Below are 19,615 nucleotides of genomic sequence, written 5' to 3' on the forward strand. Positions count from 1 at the left end.
CTTTGTGTCTGGAGGAAATCCTGTTACAGAGGCACACACACACACACACACACACACACACACACACACACACACACACACAGAGGTGGAAGGTCAAAAATAATTTCTCATTCAAGTCTTTGTGAGTCAAAAACTGTAGATCAAAAGAAAGCTGTTTTATCTTGTGTTATATATCTGTACTTATATGCGCTTTGCCTTCAGAGGAGTCCTTCTAAAAAACTGACTTATAAAGTAGAGTGTAGGTTGCTCAATTGTAAGGAAGCTGCATTTTTTTCATGCTCGTGCATTAACTGGTTAAAGGAGTACTTGCTTTATTGTCACTGAAACTTTGTGAAGATCTATAGTTTTCGTCGGGTGCCCATTTCCACTGGATGCACTGTTTTTATCTAAAAGAGTGCCCCTTTGTACATTGATTTTGTTAACTTTCACACTGTTATTAATATTGTGGCCACACAAAACCAGTATTGGCAGTCCTGTACTGGTTGCTTAGGGCTTATGACAGTTAGCCATGGTATTCGATGTCATCCACCATCGTTGCAAAACATTTCGAGCTGCTGGCTCTGGGTCATTTTACATTACATTCAACATTAGAGCCACAATAGTCTATAACACAACAGCAGCTACACAAAGGGTGCTGTAAACGCAGCACAGCAACAACATATGTAAGTTCACTGTTCATCAGTTCTCTCTCATGATCCTCTATCCTACCTTCCAAGCTGCATTCATAGCTTTGGGACTTTTGCATCTCCATCTCCCTTTTCACATGGAGACTGGAGTTTCAGGCCAGTTCATCCCAGTCTGTTAGGTTACCTGTTCACTTTCTAACACCATCATCAAGTCTGCAAGTGACATAATGGTGTTTGGCCCAGACAGGTGCAACATGACTCAGTTCACAGGGACCAAAGCATGGCACCTTGGTGCAGAAACAACAGTCTGACCTTGAACACAAAGAAGAGCAATGAGCTAATAGTGGATCTAAGAAAACAGAAGCTTATTGCTAGAAGCTGTGAATGCATTCCCATCCATATAAATGGTCTGGAGGTGGAACAGATGTCTGCTTTCAAGTAAACTCTATGGAATATGGAATTAAGTACTGGGCCAGTTTTTGGTGTTTGCAGTCTAATTGCGACAGGACTCTGAATTCGAATATGATATTGTTGCAGAATTCAACTTTGGCAACAAGTCAGCTTGTGAAATTTCTTCCTTCATATATTTTCCACAATCAACTGTAAGTGTTGTTGTTAGCAAGTGCTTGGGAACCATAGTACCTCAGCTACAAGGTGGTTACCACATAAAATTATAGAGCTGAGTGCTGAGGTGCTCTGCTGAGTCAACTGCAGAGATCGAGACCACATCCTCAGTATGAAAAACGTGCGCAGGGAGCTTCATGGCATTGGTTTCGATGGCTGAGCAGCTCCTATGGGTGTAGTGTGTAGGTAGCCTTGTACTCGTCCATAAATTGTATCTGTGAGTTCAGGACTTTTAATTGACTCTCAGAGAGAGCCTGGAACAAACAAATCAGGTGACTTTAGTTGACTGCTGCTAACACCTGCATCTGCTAACCAACCAATAGAAATGTCCCATGAAGTAATGTGATGAAGTTGACAAAAAAAATTTAAAGAAACAAGAAACAGAAGAAACTTGTAGAAGGATTATTGTCTGCTATCATCATGACCGTATCGAAGATATAGTTGAGAAAGAGTAAAGAACAGTGGAGGACTAGCAGCTGTGCGTGTATGCATTGAACTTGATATCCTGCTCAGGTTTTTTATATCTATGTCACACAGTGTGGTTTCCACAGAGTGCTGGCGCCTTAGATCCTAGTGAACGCTCATTGCCAACGACTCTGCCACAACCACTGACTTTTTTCCATTCTGCCATTCAGGAAGCAATAGAGGCAACTAAACACTTTGGTTTCTTCAGTGCTGGTGTTCTTTGATCTCAGACAGTGAACCATAAATGCACAATCAATAATCTGTGTACATATATACATAATTTTCCCTGTTTATTTCCTGTCATCAGAACATGCCAGGCTGATTGAAACACGTATACATGGCCCATTTACTCATCCTCGGGCCATCGTAGCATCTTCTGCGGTGTTTCTGTGGTCTGTGGAAGGGATGCAGTCAACCCTGCGCTGTCCAAAGGGCAGGGACAACTCTGGGTAATGGAATATGACTGGAGAATGAAGTGGAGTGCTACTCCCAAAATATTCCACCACCCTCAGTGGGAGTTAAAAAAATAGCATTAGGTTTATGTGGTGCTCCACTTTTTTTGACTGGTAGTAGGACCACTGCATTGATGGTGGCCTGAAGCTGGTCTCATATGATCTCGACATGTGAGCAGTGGATGCTGCTTATCGAGCCAGGCACATGTGTCTCTCCTCTGTTTCCAAAGCTGTAACAGAAATGCCAGGAATGTGAGATTGGGAAACAGACCGTCTCCACCATCAGGATTCCTAGCTGACCTGATGTCATCCCCCGTTCCTGGATGACGTACAGTATCTTCTGAGGTTTATAGGCACTTACTGATCTAGTCTCTGTCTCTTATTTAATTAAGCTTCTCTATCAAGCCCAGGGTATTGTGTCTGTGTATATGTGTTGTCTGCCAGCCTGCCTGTGTCTGTTTCCTACCATATCAGAGGGTGTTTGTTAAATGTATTGTGGCAGCATTTTCAACTCGGGGGTTGGGATATACTATTATCCATTGCTCCCTGCCTGAATGCCCAGCTTATCTCCATAGAGCACCACCAGAGTTTCTTTATCCACACGGCCTGGGCTTTAACAGGCTGACCTGGCTCCTGTCATATTAGCCATCATATCAGCATTCATCACTGCCATAGTCCTGACCGGACGGGTAAAATACAGCAGAGTGAATGTCTTTGTGTGTTTGAGTGCATGGATCCATCTGTGTGTCCGTGTGTGTGTTTGTGGCCAGATGGCACAAGCTGGATTAACGGTGTGTGAGTTATCCCCAGAGGAGTCTACATGTAAAGAAAAGCAGAAAGAGGATCGGCCACCTGAGCCGAATACCTGCTGCTGGGCTGTCATTGTTGTCCCACTTGACCAGTGTTAGTCTACGACCACCAATGAATCGTTTTACACATACAGTACAAAATGCATGTGGCTTGTGGCTTGACTAACTGAGAAAATCAATGGCATTTTTATTAATAAGAAGTGAAAACAGTTGCTTTTTGATGGCCTCAGTTAATAGTGACTGTAAACTAGCCTCCGTCCCGAGTTGATTGTACACTAAAAGCCTTTTTCATGACATTAAGAATTTAACTCGAGCAAAAAACCTATTCTTATCCAGTGTGAATCCTGAAGTTGTCCAGAGCCTGTAGACATGCTGTCTGCAGTTTTAAATAGGTCATTGATGGCCCTTCAGCCTTTTCTGGATAATTAGTCAATGGAGCTATTATGTGAGCCTTTATGTGAGTGATGCACATACACAAGTAAGCTGGAAGAAATAACACAAACATTATTGTTAGCATCTGTTTGTGTGATAAACAAAATCGATTTTGAGGATTTGGATTTACATGGATACTTTGCCTGATTTTTTTTGAGCTGTACAAAATCTCTCTCTGTTATTTCTTTTCATATTTTCACCAAGCCTCACCCCCACCCCCTTCACCGCCTCTCTTCTCTTGGGTCTGGGCGGGATCCCCCTGCAGCAGATGGATTCACTGTAAGACAGAGGGACTCAGAGTTTTTAAAAAAAGGAGAAAGGGAAACAGAGAGAGGCAAAACAGCAACAAACAAGACTGTGTTTGTATCCAGAAGCTTGTGATTTTGTGTCTGTCCATGTGCCCCAGTGAAGGCCTGAATACAGCTGAAATTAAAGCATAAGTGCTGTGAGCCACAGAGCCTGACTCCACCTATATGTGAATATTAAGTAGAGTTGCTTGGACAAAGCGCAGCAGCAGGGTGTGGTTTCAAGGAAGAGGAAACAAAAGGGAAGAGCAACACAGCTGCAAAACAACTTTAAAACTCAGTTATTTGCTGTTGCTTCCTTTTAGTCTGTGTAATTTTTGTATCATTTTAATTTATGTTATATAAATTTCTTTCTAAGGATGAAAAAACCCCAAACAATCTGCCAGTTATGTATTTCTTTAAGTCATCTGCTGTAGCCTATCCCAGCCACCCCAGAGAGAAAGCCAGGGTACACCTGGACACCATGAATGTGACTATCCATTGATTTTCTTTTTATATAATCATTTTTATTTTAGATTAATGTATTGTTTTATCAAGAAAGCAGGGATAGAGTGCAGGAGGAATGACATGGAGGAAATGGCCTGGGGCCAACTTCTGTCCGGGCCCTTGGAGAGACGTTTCAGGACACGGGTCATCTGTTCGACCCAATGAGTTTAATTTTATTCATATTTTTTTATTTGTATTTCATGCACACATAATGATTTTTTGTGGGCTTACAAGACACAAAGAGTACAGCCGCAGTGGTCAAACTTTTCATTAAATTTCTTTCATGTTAGTTATTTTACAGCTTGGCCTTCAACAAAATAATCTTCTTTCTCTGCTCAGCCTACCAAATAAAATCAGCCATAAAAAGGTTTTCTTGAAAAGTGTAACTCACTTTTTATGAGTCAACAGAAATGGAGGACATTTTGCCAACAATTATGTAATATCATGTCTTCAAATGATGGGAAACAAAACAAAATGAGCCTGATTGTCTCTCTGAGGCTTATGGCAGTTTTTCTGAATGCATGTAAGGCTCAACAGTGTAGCTGTTCTGTGTAATGCAATAAAATCATAATGTATGTTGATGTCTATGTCTTTATCGCTATCTTGACATATTAACAGGTTGCTTAACCTCATACGTGGGGTATCAGATCGATTTGTCACAAAGTAACCTGCTCAGGGAAGTGAATGACACTTTTTTCAAACAAAATAAAGATTTTTTTTACTCATTAGTGTGGGCAACGACCACCCCCACCCTCCCCAATCCAGACTCAACGACCACCACCACCCTCTCCAATCCAGACTCAACGACCTCCACCACACCTCTCACCCCCCTTTCCTCCTCCCTGAAACTCAAAATACACACTCAGGATGTGAGCCGACTATTCCAGAAACAGAAGCCCAGGAAAGCCCCCGGACCAGACGGCGTCTCACCCTCCTGCCTCAAAACCTGTGCTGAACAGCTGGCTCCCATCTTTACTCGCATCTTCAACAGATCCCTGGAGCTGTGTGAAGTTCCCTCCTGCTTCAAACGCTCCACCATCATCCCTGTTCCCAAGAAACCCACCATCACAGGACTGAATGACTACAGACCTGTCGCCTTGACGTCTGTGGTCATGAAATCCTTCGAACGACTGGTGTTAGCCCATCTGAAAGACATTACAGGCCACCAGCTGGACCCTCTGCAGTTTGCCTACCGGGCAAACAGGTCGGTGGATGATGCAGTGAACATGGGGCTGCATTACATCCTGCAACACCTTGACCGCCCGGGAACTTATGCCAGGGTCCTGTTTGTGGACTTTAGTTCGGCTTTTAACACCATTGTGCCTGAACTTCTTTCCTCCAAACTCTCCCAGCTCAGCGTGTCACCAGCTACCTGTCAGTGGATCACCAGCTTCCTGACAGACAGAAAGCAACAAGTGAGGCTGGGGGAGATCACCTCTGAAACCCGGTCCCTCAGTATTGGTGCCCCTCAAGGATGTGTCCTCTCACCACTACTGTTCTCCCTCTACACTAACGACTGCACCTCCAAGAACTCGGCTGTCAAACTCCTAAAGTTTGCAGATGACACCACTGTCATTGGCCTCATTCAAGATGGTGATGAGTCTGCATACCGGCAGGAAGTTGAGCGGCTGGTACTCTGGTGCAGTCAGCACAATCTGGAGCTGAACACTCTTAAGACTGTAGAGATGACAGTGGACTTCAGGAGACATCCCTCAACTCTGCTCCCCCTCACCATATCAGACAGCCCTGTGTCAACTGTGAAGACCTTCAAGTTCCTGGGTACAACCATCTCCCAGGACCTGAAGTGGGAGACCAACATCAACTCCATCCTCAAAAAGACCCAGCAGAGGATGTACTTCCTGAGACAACTGGGGAAGTACAGTCTTCCACAGGAGCTGCTGATCCAGTTCTACACTGCGGTCATTGAGTCTGTCCTGTGCTCCTCCATCACAGTCTGGTATGGAGCAGCCACTAAACAGGACAGGAGCAGACTGCAGCGGACTGTACGGGCAGCAGAAAGGATCATCGGCACGCCCCTGCCCTCCATCCAGGATCTGTACCTCTCAAGAACCAGGAAACGGGCAGGGAAAATCATCACAGACCCCTCACACCCTGGACACAGACTTTTTGATCTGCTGCCCTCTGGCAGACGGTACAGAAGCCTGCAGACCAGGACCACCCGACACAGGAACAGTTTCTTTCCCCTCGCCATCTCCCTTCTTAACAGTTGACCTGTCACACTGCTCCCACTGCCAGACTGCAGCTGCACCTTATGTACATTTTGTAGTATTCATTCCACCTCATTCATTTCTGTATTTTATGTATATAAGTTTAGATTCGTTATTTATAGTTGGTTTACACAGCTTTGTGTATGTATGTGTAATGTGTATATATAGACACGTGTGTGTGTGTGTGTGTGTGTGTGTGTGTGTGTGTGTGTGTGTGTGTGTGTGTGTGTGTGTGTGTGTGTGTGTGTGTGTGTGTGTGTGTGTGTGTGTGTGTGTGATTTACATTGCTGTGCTTGAGAGCCACCATCTACCGGAACCAAATTCCCTGTATGTGTCTGCACATATACTTGGCCAATAAACACGATTCTGATTCTGATGACTGCAAAATGTTAGTCTATATCAAAGCATTTGATATTTTGGGGGTGTGGGATAGCTCTTTATTTTAAAAGCACAGTGTCACAAAGACAGGAAAGTAGGGAGAGATGGACTCAAACCCAGGCCCCTGCAGCTTTTTGGCACATGCGTTATGGGAGGTTCCCATCCCATATCTCCAGTAAATTCTCCAGAGTAATGATGATTTATGCAACCTGGAGATATTACTCCAGTTTGCATAAAACAGAGTTACAACTTTAAGTTCAAGGAAACCCAAAACACCTGCATATGCAGAACACACATGACCTGTAGAGTTATGTGTCCGCACTGAATCCTAATCTGTTAAATTTTCGAAAATTATGTAAAATATGTCTGTTCACTGAGTTGTATAGGACATTAAATTAAATTAAGAGAGAAACTAAGTGAAACACAGGGTGGTTAGCACTGTCGTCTCATAGCAAGAAGGTCCTGGATTCAAGTCCCCGCCCTACATGAAGCCTGCGTCCCTCCCCTTTGTCCTTCCCCGAGGACTTTGGCCTCTTCCTGCATCCCAAAGACATGCACGTTAGGTTAATAGGTGATTCTAAATTGGAAGTAGGTCTGGATATGAGTGTGAATAGCTGTTCTATCTCTCTGTGTTAGCCCTGTGATAGCCTGACGACCCAACCAGGGTGTATCCTGCATATAGTCATCATATAAATGAACACTGAGGCTTTTTGCATTTTCTGCTTTGTGTGCTGCTCGTGTGTCCAGCATCATAGCTCTCTTGTGCATACAGCCTCCATTTGTAGAAGATCAATTTGCACCGCAGACAGCTTTGCTAATCAATCATGTCGTTGTAAGTGGCATGAAATAGTTTCCATCATTACACCACTCCAATCATTAACAGCGGTGACGCTGCCCCCTCTGTGGAACAGGCGTTGTGATAATTGTCTCAGGGATGTCTCGTCTGAAAGGTTATGACTTAAAAATTTTAAATGGACAAATTTAACAATAAATTCAAGCTGTGATTTCATTTGGTTTCGTTGAAAGGAGGAAAAATAGAAATCCATGCGTCTCAGGTGTCTTTTATCTCTTCCCCAAGAGGAACTCGTGCAGTCGATAAATCATTTGAAAACAAATTAATAACGATAAATATTGATGAGCTATGGCTATTAGGAGAAAGTTCAAACTTCTCTCACAGGAAAGCAACCAACAATGAAACCAAGATCACAGTGGGGCAAAACAGAGGAATGTGAAACCTTTTGATGCCAAAAACTTCAGCTCAGTTTGCCCCTGGGCATCTCTGATGTTTCAGGGAGGAAAAAGTCCCTGCGGCTCGTTCTGTGAAATCTGAGCCACAAGTTATTTAAAGAAGATCAGAAACAAGGTGATAATGTGACACGGAGACAAACACCCACTCTGTGTCCCGACATACGCAAAAATGCAAACAGGTAAATTATCTCCCCGCGTTACACTCTGCTCCCAGCCACCTTAAAGCTGCTTTGAACTTGCATTTGGTGAATGCTAACATCAGCAGTCAGTGTTATTGTAGATATCTGCTGTTTGTCATCAGTGTCAACAGAAACGCTTTTTAAACCACGTTTTTATTTGGCGGTCTCAGTAATTATCTTAAAAAGAAAAAGAAATCAAAGAAAATCCATCAGAGTGTTTAAAAATGGCATCATTCCCTTTAAGTGACTGGTGTAAATGCTAATGCTGCTGACTGTGGATGTATTCAAAGTGAAAAGCCTTTCTGATTTATTAGTCACTCAGGCCCCATAGTGAATCTTCACCAATTTGCCAAAGGAGAGGGTGGGGTTAAAGCCAAATGTTGAAGGACATCTGGCTGCAAATCTGCAAACTTCTGCTCGCTGAATGACATCATTGCACAAACTGCTTTTTCTCAAAGGTCTTTACTCATTTATAAACGTTAATACCACAGAAACATTACTGACTACATTGTTGTTGTGACTTTTTCTCATCATACACCCATTCTATTATTTTGAAAAGTACGAGGCTACTCGGTGAGAGTTGTGTTACTTACTATAAACGGCCTCGTCGACATTTTTCTTTAAAGATTTACTAACTGCACATGTGATTATTTAAGAGATTCAGACTCTAACGTATGCCATCCCGGAAAGGGTTTTACAAAATAAGACACATTTGAAAATGCAGGTCATATAGTTTATCTTCATGCAGCTGATTTTTATAAAGGTATAATGTGCACTCACTGGCCAATCTATTAAGGACAGCTGCTGGGATTTTCATACACAACGATCTCTAGCAGACCGAATGTTCTCAGTCTGCTTTGAGCTGACAGGAAGGCAACAGGAACTCAAATAACCACTTTTACAATCAATGTATGAACAAGACCATCTATGAGTGCACAACACATCAAACCTTAAAGCAGAGGGGCTACTCCAGATGCCATCTACAAGAACAAAAACTTCTATTTGCATGCTCTATTAAAGGAAAGATTTGATATAGTCCTACTTCATGTTCATTAGATCTACTTTCAAAGAATCAACAGAGCCTCAAATGTTTGACTACAGTCTATTAGCAGCCTCATCAGCCAGCCTTTGCTGACTCAGTGTTTCTCTGAGACACAGTGTCTCCTCCCTGCTGGGACACACATGAACATGCCAGGAGAGCAGCAGTAGTGCATTGGGATGCCACAGCCTCTTATCCATCAGTATTGATCTGGACACCGCTTCCCATCAGGTGACTGACATAGTTGTGGTCTCTCTGGTCTCTTATCTTGTGCATTAGAGTTCTGATAGCCAAAGAAGGCTGCGACCGTGGCTCAGGGGGTTGGGAAGCGCATCTGTAACTGGAAGGTCGCCGGTTCGTTCCCTGGGCTCTCTGTCCTGGTCCAAGGACACTTCACCTACCGCCTACTGGTGTTGGCCAGAGGGGCCGATGGCGCAATATGGCAGCCTCGCTTCTGTCAGTCTGCCCCAGGGCAGCTGTGGCTACAACTGTAGCTGCCTCCACCAGTGTATGAATGTGAGAGTGAATGAATAGTGGCATTGTAAAGCGCTTTGGGTGCCTAGAAAAGCGCTATATAAATGCAATCCATTATTATTATTATTAAGAACCTTATTCGCTCTCACTCTTTCACTTCCATTATATAAATGCCGTTAGATCTTATCCATCCCTTAATTTCTCACCCAGAGAGAGGTCGTGAAAGAGCCATCCGGACATGAGTAAGACAGGGGCTCTCTGCCTGCCTGGTATGCTGGCAGCAGGCACAGACAGGCACATATCAGGGGTGCAGTCTATCTTATTTTACTTCAGTTATTCCTGAGTGATATTTCTGATCTACCTGTCACCAAAGCATGCAGCGGAAGACTGATGTTCTGTCAGGAGTTTGATTAACATCTTAAAGGTGACCCGGACATAACTTGTTTTGTTCAAACCCTGATGTAACTGGCTGCTTGCTGTCTTTGTTAGCCATGATTAGAGATGCCATGAGTAAACATGGGGTAATTTATTGTGTTGCTAAAGTTTTACAATGGTTTTAAACTTTATTGGTACTCTTTACTTCAGAAATAAAATAACAAAGTTCATTCCACTAAATTATCAGTTACTAAAAATGAAAAAGGATCCCAGTTGAATTTTAGTGAAATGCAGGAGGTATCGATGTGGTTTACTCTCCTTTTCTTGTGCAGAGACAAAATGGTGCAGCTTCAATGTACAACAACTTGTGCAGTTCCACTTATGGGCTCATATAAACCTTGACAATACCTTATGTTAACATATATGTCTATGTGCGTGTGCCTTTTGCTGTTACAGGTGATCTGCCTACAAAAAGAGGAGCTGAACAGGGAGATGGTGTACCCAATGCACCCCAGCAGCATCCATGGAGTAGAAGACATGTCCACACTGGCAGAGCTGCATGAAGCGGCAATCATGCACAATCTGTTTCTGCGCTATCAGAAAGACAACATCTATGTAAGTGTTCATTGATGTACCAGTAGAGTCCTGACTTGAGATTTGTGAGTCAATATTTCTGGGAATAAATAATGTGAGGAACGGTGAAAAGTAGAACACGTCTCGAACAGGGAAGGATATATTTATATACTGGAAAATGGTCAGAAAGTTATACAGGGACAAACAAAGAGGACTGGGGGCAGGGTGATGTTTAATAATATTAAATAATACTTACAATACATATAAACTCTGGAATAATGTGCGCGTATTCAGAACAGGATTTCTATTATCCTTGTTTCACCTACTCTCACCCCCAGGATTGCTTTCAACGTAAAGCTCTGGGCTTCCACGGAAATATTATCCAGGTATTATTAAAATAATCACTCCCCACAGACACACATTAACTATGCCTTTGGAAATCCTATCTCCTGAGCTCATCTCGGAGCATTCGCCAAGCCTGGCTTCGTGGTATTGGAGAATAGTATCACTGTGTGGAGGGATGACCCACAAACACACTTTTGTGTGTGGGGGGGACTTTTTTCCCAAAGCGCATTAACCGAGCAGAAGCAATGGATCCTAAAATATTATCATCCTTACAGCAAACTAGGCCATATGCAGTAGTTTAATACTATTGCTGAATGCAGGTACTCAGTGAATCCACCGAACTAGGGGTATTCACTAACAGTACTGCAGAGCTCAATGAATAGCAAAGCGATTAGTGAATTATACATTTTAGTGTGTTCTTTCAAACCACCTGTGTTATCCTCTGACTTCTTTTGTCTTCCTTCATCTATCTGCTCTCAGACCAACATAGGTTCAATTCTGGCAGCAGTAAATCCCTATAAGCAGATAGCAGGCCTGTACGATGGCGCTGCTGTCGACTTGTACAGCAAACATCACATGGGGGAGCTGCCTCCTCATATCTTCGCTGTGGCCAACGAGTGCTACCGCTGCCTGTGGAAGAGACACGACAGCCAGTGTGTTCTCATCAGGTGAGTCCTGCAAATTTATTGGCTGCACTATAAATCTTGAGAACAGAATATGAAATAAGGAATATCGTAGTCTTCCTTTGACCTTTGCAAAATAGGTACTCCTATCTGAAAAATGTTCTCTTGCATTTCCCAAAAATACTGTATGAATAGACATAGTAAAGAATACAGTTGACTGACTGAATGCAGCACTGTTGAATCACAGCAAGAATATCCTCGGTTCAAATCTTTTGGTGGAGTTTGCATATTCTCCATACCTGCATGGGTTCCTGCAGTCATGTTAGGTTAAGCAGTGGCTCTAAAGTTTCCGTACATGCGAGTGTGATTGGTTACCTGTCTCTCTGGGTTAGCCCCGTCCTGATTCTCACCCTGTGAGATCAGCTCCCGCATCCCTGAACTGGATACGCAGTTAAGAAAATGGATGCATGGAGAGATTCAAGCAGATCCATTTATGTATCTTCTCTGTTTTTTGCATGCTCAGTGGGGAAAGCGGTGCTGGGAAGACGGAGAGCACCAAGCTGCTGCTAAAGTTTCTTTCAGTGATGAGTCAAAACTCAGCAGGTACTCCTCCTTCAGAGAGGACAACCAGGGTGGAGCAGGCCCTCGTCCAGAGCAGGTACTGTGTAAATGCATCTCCCCAGGTGCAAGTCATTATTTTAATGTTTAGGTTATTTGATTTTTAAATTAAAATTATTTGCATGGTAAGATAAAAAAAAAAATTGTTATGAGCTTACCCTCAAATACCAGTTCAAACTCTCCAAACAGCTTGTGGCAGTGGCAGTGATGTTAACCTAATTCAGCTTCAGACATTATTAAATAATCTGGATCCACATCACCGTCACTGCAGTGTGTGCTCACCGGATACATTTTAAAGGCTTCTTTATAGTAACAGATTTGCTTGATTGTCTTTATCCTTTCTGTAGTCCCATCATGGAAGCCTTTGGGAATGCTAAAACAGTGTACAACAATAACTCCAGCCGCTTCGGGAAGTTCATACAGCTCCACTTTTCCCAAAACGGAAACATCCAGGGAGGTTGCATCATTGATTGTATCCTTCACACAGTAAATCAACTCTCACATACTATAAAGATAGTATTTTGCACAGATGATCGAGTCGCTGTAACTTTTTCCTTAACTTTGAGCTGTCAGACTTGCTGGAAAAGGTAAGCTTATATTGTGCTTGTGATACAGTCAGTATCTTCAGCAAGTCTTCTTCAATGACACCAGTGTTTAAATAAGTAATCGGAATAACTCATTCACTTGTAGAGTACTTGTAGCAGTTTTTCTAATCACGCATGTCTTTCCAAGAACCGCGTGGTCCGACAGAATCCTGGTGAGAGAAACTACCACATCTTCTACGCACTGTTAGCAGGGGCAGACAAGGACCACAGAGGTTGGTTTTTAGTCTGTGACTGACTATGATACCCATATAAACACTTCTTTAGTGAAGACATATGACTGCTATCCTGAAAATATGTACTTTGGGGCATCTCTACAGCTACCTCTGAAATAACGTCTGTGTTGTCCGTTTGAAGTGTTTTATTACATCTACTTTGTCCGTTTCTGTGTCACAGATATGTACCTCTTGTCTGAGGGTCCTGAGTCGTATCACTACCTGAGCCAGTCGGGCTGCGTGAAGGACAGCAGTCTAGACGACAAGCAGCTCTTCAACAGTGTGATGGTGAGGATGAAAAGGACTCTTGTACATCATTTGTTTCCCCTCCAGGGGGCGCTGTAACTCTTTTTCATGAGTCAGAGACCTCGCTTCCATAGAACATGAGCCTTGGGTGAACTTATTATTTGGCAATCTCACACTGGGTCTGGTTTGTAGGTGGTTGCATGTTAATTAATGAATTTAATTTGTTTTAGGATTCCTTATTGTGGCACATCTGTGTAACTTTGTGTTGCAGGAAGCTTTGAAAGTGATGGAATTCAATGAGGAGGAGATCAGGGACGTGTTCAAGCTGCTTTCGGCAGTCCTCCAGATGGGCAACATTGAGTTCATGACTGCCGGTGGAGCTCAGATAACTTCCAAAGGAGGTAGAAAAAGAAATTAATACCAAAATCTTAAAAGATCTGGTGGTGTGTTAAACTTTATGTACATGTATCAATTTGTGTAGAACGCACTACTGAATATTTGGTCTGTTGTTGCTTCATTTACTTGCCTCAAAGTTGAGCTCGGTGCACTTAGTAATGCCAGTGGTTACTTTGCGTGTCATTGGTATCCAAGGTGTCGAGTTTCAGTCGACAGTCTCTGGGCACCACAGAGTCACTTCCTGGGTGTGTGCTCTTGATGACACATTCTCAATGTGAACCATATTACTGAAGCTTGGAATTACACAGATTAAAAGCAGTATAAAAACCTGGAAATGCTCTAACTCTATGGTAAAAAATAGGCCATCCACTTTCTTCTGCTTATCTAATTCAGAGTCAGGGTATGCAGGAGGAGCCACTGTGATAACCACCCCACCACTGTGCCTCAGCTAAATAAGCTAAACTGTGTAACTGGGTGTTACACTTGTATTTGTTTATTTATTTGCTGCTTCTTTTCTTTTGCTGATTCCTTTATTAGACTTTAGTGAAAGGGAAATTTTTGTATGAAAAAAAAAAAGATCCAAGCAGTGGTTTTAGTACTGAAAGCAAATGCGCAAGCTATGCAGGTTTTATCAAGCAGTTAAAAAAAATTCCAAAATAAACTCAGTCCAATTGTTTCTGGTGAAATTTCCGAAGTAGAGAACTGGGTTATCAGCGATTTTGGACGGCTCTGCAGTATTCCTCACGGCCCTGAGTTTGACTGACATTGTACCAGCACACAGAGCACCAAGCAGGCTGTAACATGAGCTTCAGGCTCCTTTGTTTGCTGTGTCCGACCTCTTTTCCAAAGAACCTGTGAACTACGGTGACTGCCAACACTACAGACTTGCCTGCAGAGTAGAGTTTCCTGCAGATGGTATAGGATTGCTGTGTATATGCCACATCTGTTGTTTAACATGAATAGGAGTCACCTGAACTGTTTGCGTAAGTGATAGATACCCTGTGTACATCTGTGTGTGCTTGTGTTTGTTTCAGTGGTGAGTAACGTCAGCGAGCTGCTCGGCCTCGACTCCTTCCAGTTGTCAGAGGTGTTGACCCAGCGCTCCATGATCCTCAGAGGAGAGGAGATCTGCTCCCCCCTCACTGTGGAGCAGGTAACAACACATCCAGCCCAATTTCCCCCTCTGTTGCTCATTACATGAATCACACAGTTAACACGGAAACAGAAAAGAAGCACTTGGACCTCACTTCCCAGAATTCAGCGTATAATTTTAAGTTCAGGCACCATGCTCTGTCAAGAATCTTAATCATGCAGTGGATCCATATCTGTCCTCGCCCCTCTCCTTCTCCTGTCCTGGTGACACACTCACACACACAATTTTCTCTGATGCGCTCCACCACATGCCTTTCCAGATCCCCTTGCGTGACTCCCAGCCATTTCCTGCTTTTTGTCTGCCAGATTTCAGGCACAATAAAGCCATCGTGATAGTGATCTGAGTCAAAAGCACAATAGAACCAATGACTGGTGGTGAAGTAAGAGTCTTCTCCTCTGGAGGCAGTGCAGCCAGGCACTGAGACGCTGGCATAAATATCCACTTGTGTCTCCCTCAGCTTCAAATGTCTGCGCTGACATCTGTAATACTGTAAACATTGCACAAGTTTTCATCTGCATGTGTTGTGCTTTTCACCATATGCCACAAGAACACACATGCCACAATCCCTTCTCGGCTGGGCTCAACCCATCGGCCCACTCACGCTCATAAATGTCAGCGAATATGCAGGGAGGACCTTTATTATTATCACCGGGACACGAAAGCTACAAGAAAGCTTTTCATCAGCAGACAAAGAGTCTTGTGCTGTCACCCTGCTGCTGCTTGTTCTGCCTGGCCTTTGAAGCAACTTGCCTCTTAATAGAGTTCATTATTCCAGACCTAGAGTCGGCAAGAAAGACCTCTTCTCACAACAGCCAGGGGTCACTCCCCCTCACAACTTCCAGCAGTAGACCCCCACCCCCCACCCCTTGTCCTGGACAAGCAGCCATTCTTCTCACCCCCGTGACGGAGATCCTGGAGCCAGCAGCGCTCTGTTCGCTCCCAGTAGTCGTACAAGGTGACCGGGCATGATGGATTACTGAAAAGCCCAGGAGCATTGTGGCTCTGAATAAAGTACACACGGCCACACTCTTGTTTTGTTTTTAAATCAAGCACAATACCTGTCGAGGAAGTGTAGCTGGCAAGCTCAGGCTTTGTATATTCATACACAGGCTGTAAAGCTTCCTCAATGGCAGCTGGAGAAAATTACCCTGGACTCAAATGTGGATGGGAAGTAGATTTTCGTTGTTGTTCACATTGTAGCATCTGTCCTACGAACCACGGAGAAGTAACGTGTCAAGTTATTAATTATGTTCTTTTCATGTTCTTCTGTGGAACTGCGTGTAGCTCACAGGACTTCTCATCAGTTTTAGTTTGAGTAATGATTTGGACAGTTTCATTTTTAGTTTTTACTTGTGAATTTATGCCAAGCTCAAGGCCTGTAGGCCAGAACCAGGCTGCTGAAGGATCCAGCAGACTGGATCCAGAGTGTAAAAATTGCAGAGGAGCAGGGTGTAATTTTGAAACTTTTCACTATATTTTAGAAGGAAGCATTGTGTTTACGTTAGGAATGAATCCTTCATGAGAGGCTTTGTCCGACCTGCTAATTTCATCCTAAGCCTGGGGGCTGACTCATCGGTTTCACAGCCTTACTAATGACAAAGACATTACACCGAAGTAAGATGCAAAGGCCAATGAGTCCTGTGGATGTGTTCTTGTGCACTGGGACAGTTTCCTCGAAATGACAGCACGCTGGCTTAATGTGGAAACACTGAGACATTCTTATTTTTCTTAGGACAGCTGAGACTGTTCGTCATCTGTTTTGTAAATGGATGGTTCATTTAACTTGAAGGTTTTTAGAATGTACGTCTTTGTCATTTTCAGGGGTCTGGCCAACAAGTCCGACCTGTATGTGCTGTATGTGGGCCCATGAATGCACAAAGCTTGACACCAAGAGTTTAGCACATGGCCTCCGTCAAGCCTCTTACTGAAGTAAAAGTGCCAACAATTCAGAAAAAAGCTAAATACATTTAAACTGTATCAGTAATTATAGATCAGTTTTCTGCTCTGAGCACTCAAAGCACTTTCAACTACAAACCTCATTCAGCTATTCACACACACACACACACACACTCATACAAGCACTTTTTATGTAACGCTCATGCTCCAGTGGATGCATCAGGGGCACCTTAGAGTTCAGTATCTTGCCCAAGGATGCTGCAACATGTAGGCTGTGGGAGCTTCCAGTTAACAAATGACCCGCTTTACCTCCTGAGGGATCGCTGTGAAGATCTAATGTGAGAGAAATGGACCTGAAGTCAGAAAAAGGGGCACATGTTCATTCTTTCTATGTAAAATCTTACTTTTATTAAACAATAGATGTCAGATAAGCGTTGTACCGAAAACAAAACATCAGCTCTTTCTGAAATTTAGTGGAATGGAAATATAAACTACTAAGCAGCTGAAATAAATCTCCAAGTGAACTTGGATGCCTGCCACCATGAGCCTCTTTCTGCCAGGTGGGCTTTGGGATTTTTCTGTAGGTGTCATTTCCTTTAAAAGAAAAATACTTAAAAAAAACAAATAAACTTTTACGCTTTATTCCAGTTTGCCGTTGTTTTCACTGGATTTTTCTAATGTTACAGTGCAGTGCGTCACTCTGAAGATATTTGGGTGATAAAAAACACTGACTGTTGTGAAAACAGACGTCTTCTGAACTGCAGACAGACGCTGACATAACACACCTTTGTCTTCAAGCCACTATTTGTTTTATGGAACTGAGGCCTCACACACGCTATCATTCAAGCAGTCCAAACATATCTTTTGTTTTTAACTTCTTTAACCGCCACCTGATAGAACCGATGAAATGTTTACTGTGTGGTCATAAATGCTGTGTTTAGGGTACAGTTTGCAAAGTTTCCTTTTTTCCCCCTCCTTTTTATTTATGCCTGACGTGGTTTCTGGTACGCCCTCCATCTCTTTTTCCCTGATCTGTAGGCAGTGGACTCGCGGGACTCGGTGGCCATGGCGCTTTATTCCCAGTGTTTCTCCTGGATCATAATGAGGATCAATCAGAAGATCAAAGGGAAAGACAACTTCAAGTCCATTGGCATCTTGGACATCTTTGGCTTTGAGAACTTTGAGGTGAAAGCCCCAAAAGAATCAAATCCTGGTTTAAATCACCAGATAACTTATCTTCTCTGGTGCATTGTGAGAATACCAACACAATGACTGTTCTATCAAAGCATTTTGCTACATTTTGTATTTCTTCCTTATCTGTGCTCTTTTTAGTCACGTGCATTTGACAAACATGAGTCACATCTGCGGTAGTAGCACACACTTGCACACACACACTGAGAGTATTACACCTTTTTTAATACTGATAACGAGACCTGCAACATTAGAGTTTTAACAATTTCCTAGAACAACAATATGCCAAGAAAATATCCCCCACACCACCACCACCAGCCTGAAGCAAGCTGATACAAGGCAGGATGGAGGTATGCTTTCACGTTGTTTATGCCAAATTTTGATCTTACCATCTGAATGTCATGGTAGAAATCAAGCCTCATCAGACCAGGCAACATTTTTCTAATCTTGTGTCCAAATTTGTTGAGCACACACAAACTGTAGCCTCAGTTTCCTGTTCTTAACTAACAGGAGTGACTCAGAGTGAAGTCTTCTGCTGCTGTTTGACTTGTTCTGCATTCAGAGATACTCTAACCCTGCTTTAGTTGCTTTACTATCAGCTTGAAGCAGTCTGACCATTCTCTTCTGAGAGTACTACCACTCACTGAATATTTTCTCTTTTTCCCACCATTCTCTGTAAACCCTAGAGATGGTTGTATGGGAAAACCCCAGTAGATCAGCAGTTTCTGAAATACTTAGACAAGTCCGTCTGACACAATAAAACCATGCCACTTTTGAAGTCACTTAAATCACCTTCAAGTGAATTGTTTGACCTTCAGGGGGTCATCCTGACCATGTCTACATGCTTAAATGCACTGAGTAACTGTCATGTGATTGACTCATTAGAAACATGCGCTAATAAGCAGTTGAACAAATTAACTAAATAAGGTGGCTGGTGAGTGTGTGCTTTTATTTGATTTAAATCTCGGAGAGTATACTGAAAGCATGTTCTTCCATTGTGTAGGTGAACCGGTTTGAACAATTCAATATCAACTACGCAAACGAGAAACTCCAAGAGTACTTCAATAAGCACATCTTCTCCCTGGAGCAGCTGGAGTACAACAGGTCAGAAACCTTTACATAGTTTAACATCATACATGGATGCATACAGTGGAAAGAGCAGACAGCGCAGACACAGATGGGGATGGGGGTTGAGCCTCTTCGTGATTATACCGGCAAACTGCCAGACGTTTGGAAATGCCTCACTTTCTCCCGCAGCCAGTTGTTTTCTGGTACAATAGGCCAGCAGCCTGGACATGGCTCATTTCATCACATGCTCACACTGGATAATGCTGCCATTGTGTCTTCCTGGTTGTTGATGTTTATGTATACATGGTGTGTCTGTCTGTGTGGGTGTTTGTCTTCACAGGGAGGGGATCCAGTGGGAAGCCATAGACTGGATGGATAACGCTGAGTGTCTGGATCTCATAGAAAAGGTAACAGACAGTCAGACCCTGACAGAGCAAAGTCATCACCAGGACAGACCGCTAACCACCAGCCAGAGCGGGGCTGACCCAGACGCCACACTGTGCTTACACTGACTCCCATCTCGCAGTCTATCATTATATAGTCTCATTTTGCATGTTGTTTGCACAGTA

At 43.2% G+C, this 19,615-nt stretch overlaps 1 protein-coding gene across 2 annotated transcripts in view; it reads left to right on the plus strand.

Moving 5' to 3' along the window:
* Window positions 1-19,615, plus strand: part of myo10l3 (myosin X, like 3) — a 58,785-nt gene that overhangs the window by 14,725 nt on the left and 24,445 nt on the right. For both annotated transcript variants that reach the window (XM_014332389.2, XM_014332390.2), the window contains exons 3-14: window positions 10,577-10,735; window positions 11,519-11,706; window positions 12,185-12,319; window positions 12,627-12,751; window positions 12,853-12,866; window positions 13,012-13,096; window positions 13,278-13,384; window positions 13,614-13,743; window positions 14,773-14,891; window positions 17,826-17,972; window positions 18,982-19,082; window positions 19,387-19,453. In XM_014332389.2, the coding sequence (XP_014187875.1) occupies window positions 10,577-10,735; window positions 11,519-11,706; window positions 12,185-12,319; window positions 12,627-12,751; window positions 12,853-12,866; window positions 13,012-13,096; window positions 13,278-13,384; window positions 13,614-13,743; window positions 14,773-14,891; window positions 17,826-17,972; window positions 18,982-19,082; window positions 19,387-19,453 (1,377 nt within the window). The remainder of the gene's footprint in view (window positions 1-10,576; window positions 10,736-11,518; window positions 11,707-12,184; window positions 12,320-12,626; window positions 12,752-12,852; window positions 12,867-13,011; window positions 13,097-13,277; window positions 13,385-13,613; window positions 13,744-14,772; window positions 14,892-17,825; window positions 17,973-18,981; window positions 19,083-19,386; window positions 19,454-19,615) is intronic.

Source organism: Haplochromis burtoni, unplaced genomic scaffold (assembly GCF_018398535.1).
Source record: "Haplochromis burtoni strain Fernald_Lab_line unplaced genomic scaffold, NCSU_Asbu1 Contig_29, whole genome shotgun sequence".
NCBI lineage: Eukaryota > Metazoa > Chordata > Actinopteri > Cichliformes > Cichlidae > Haplochromis > Haplochromis burtoni.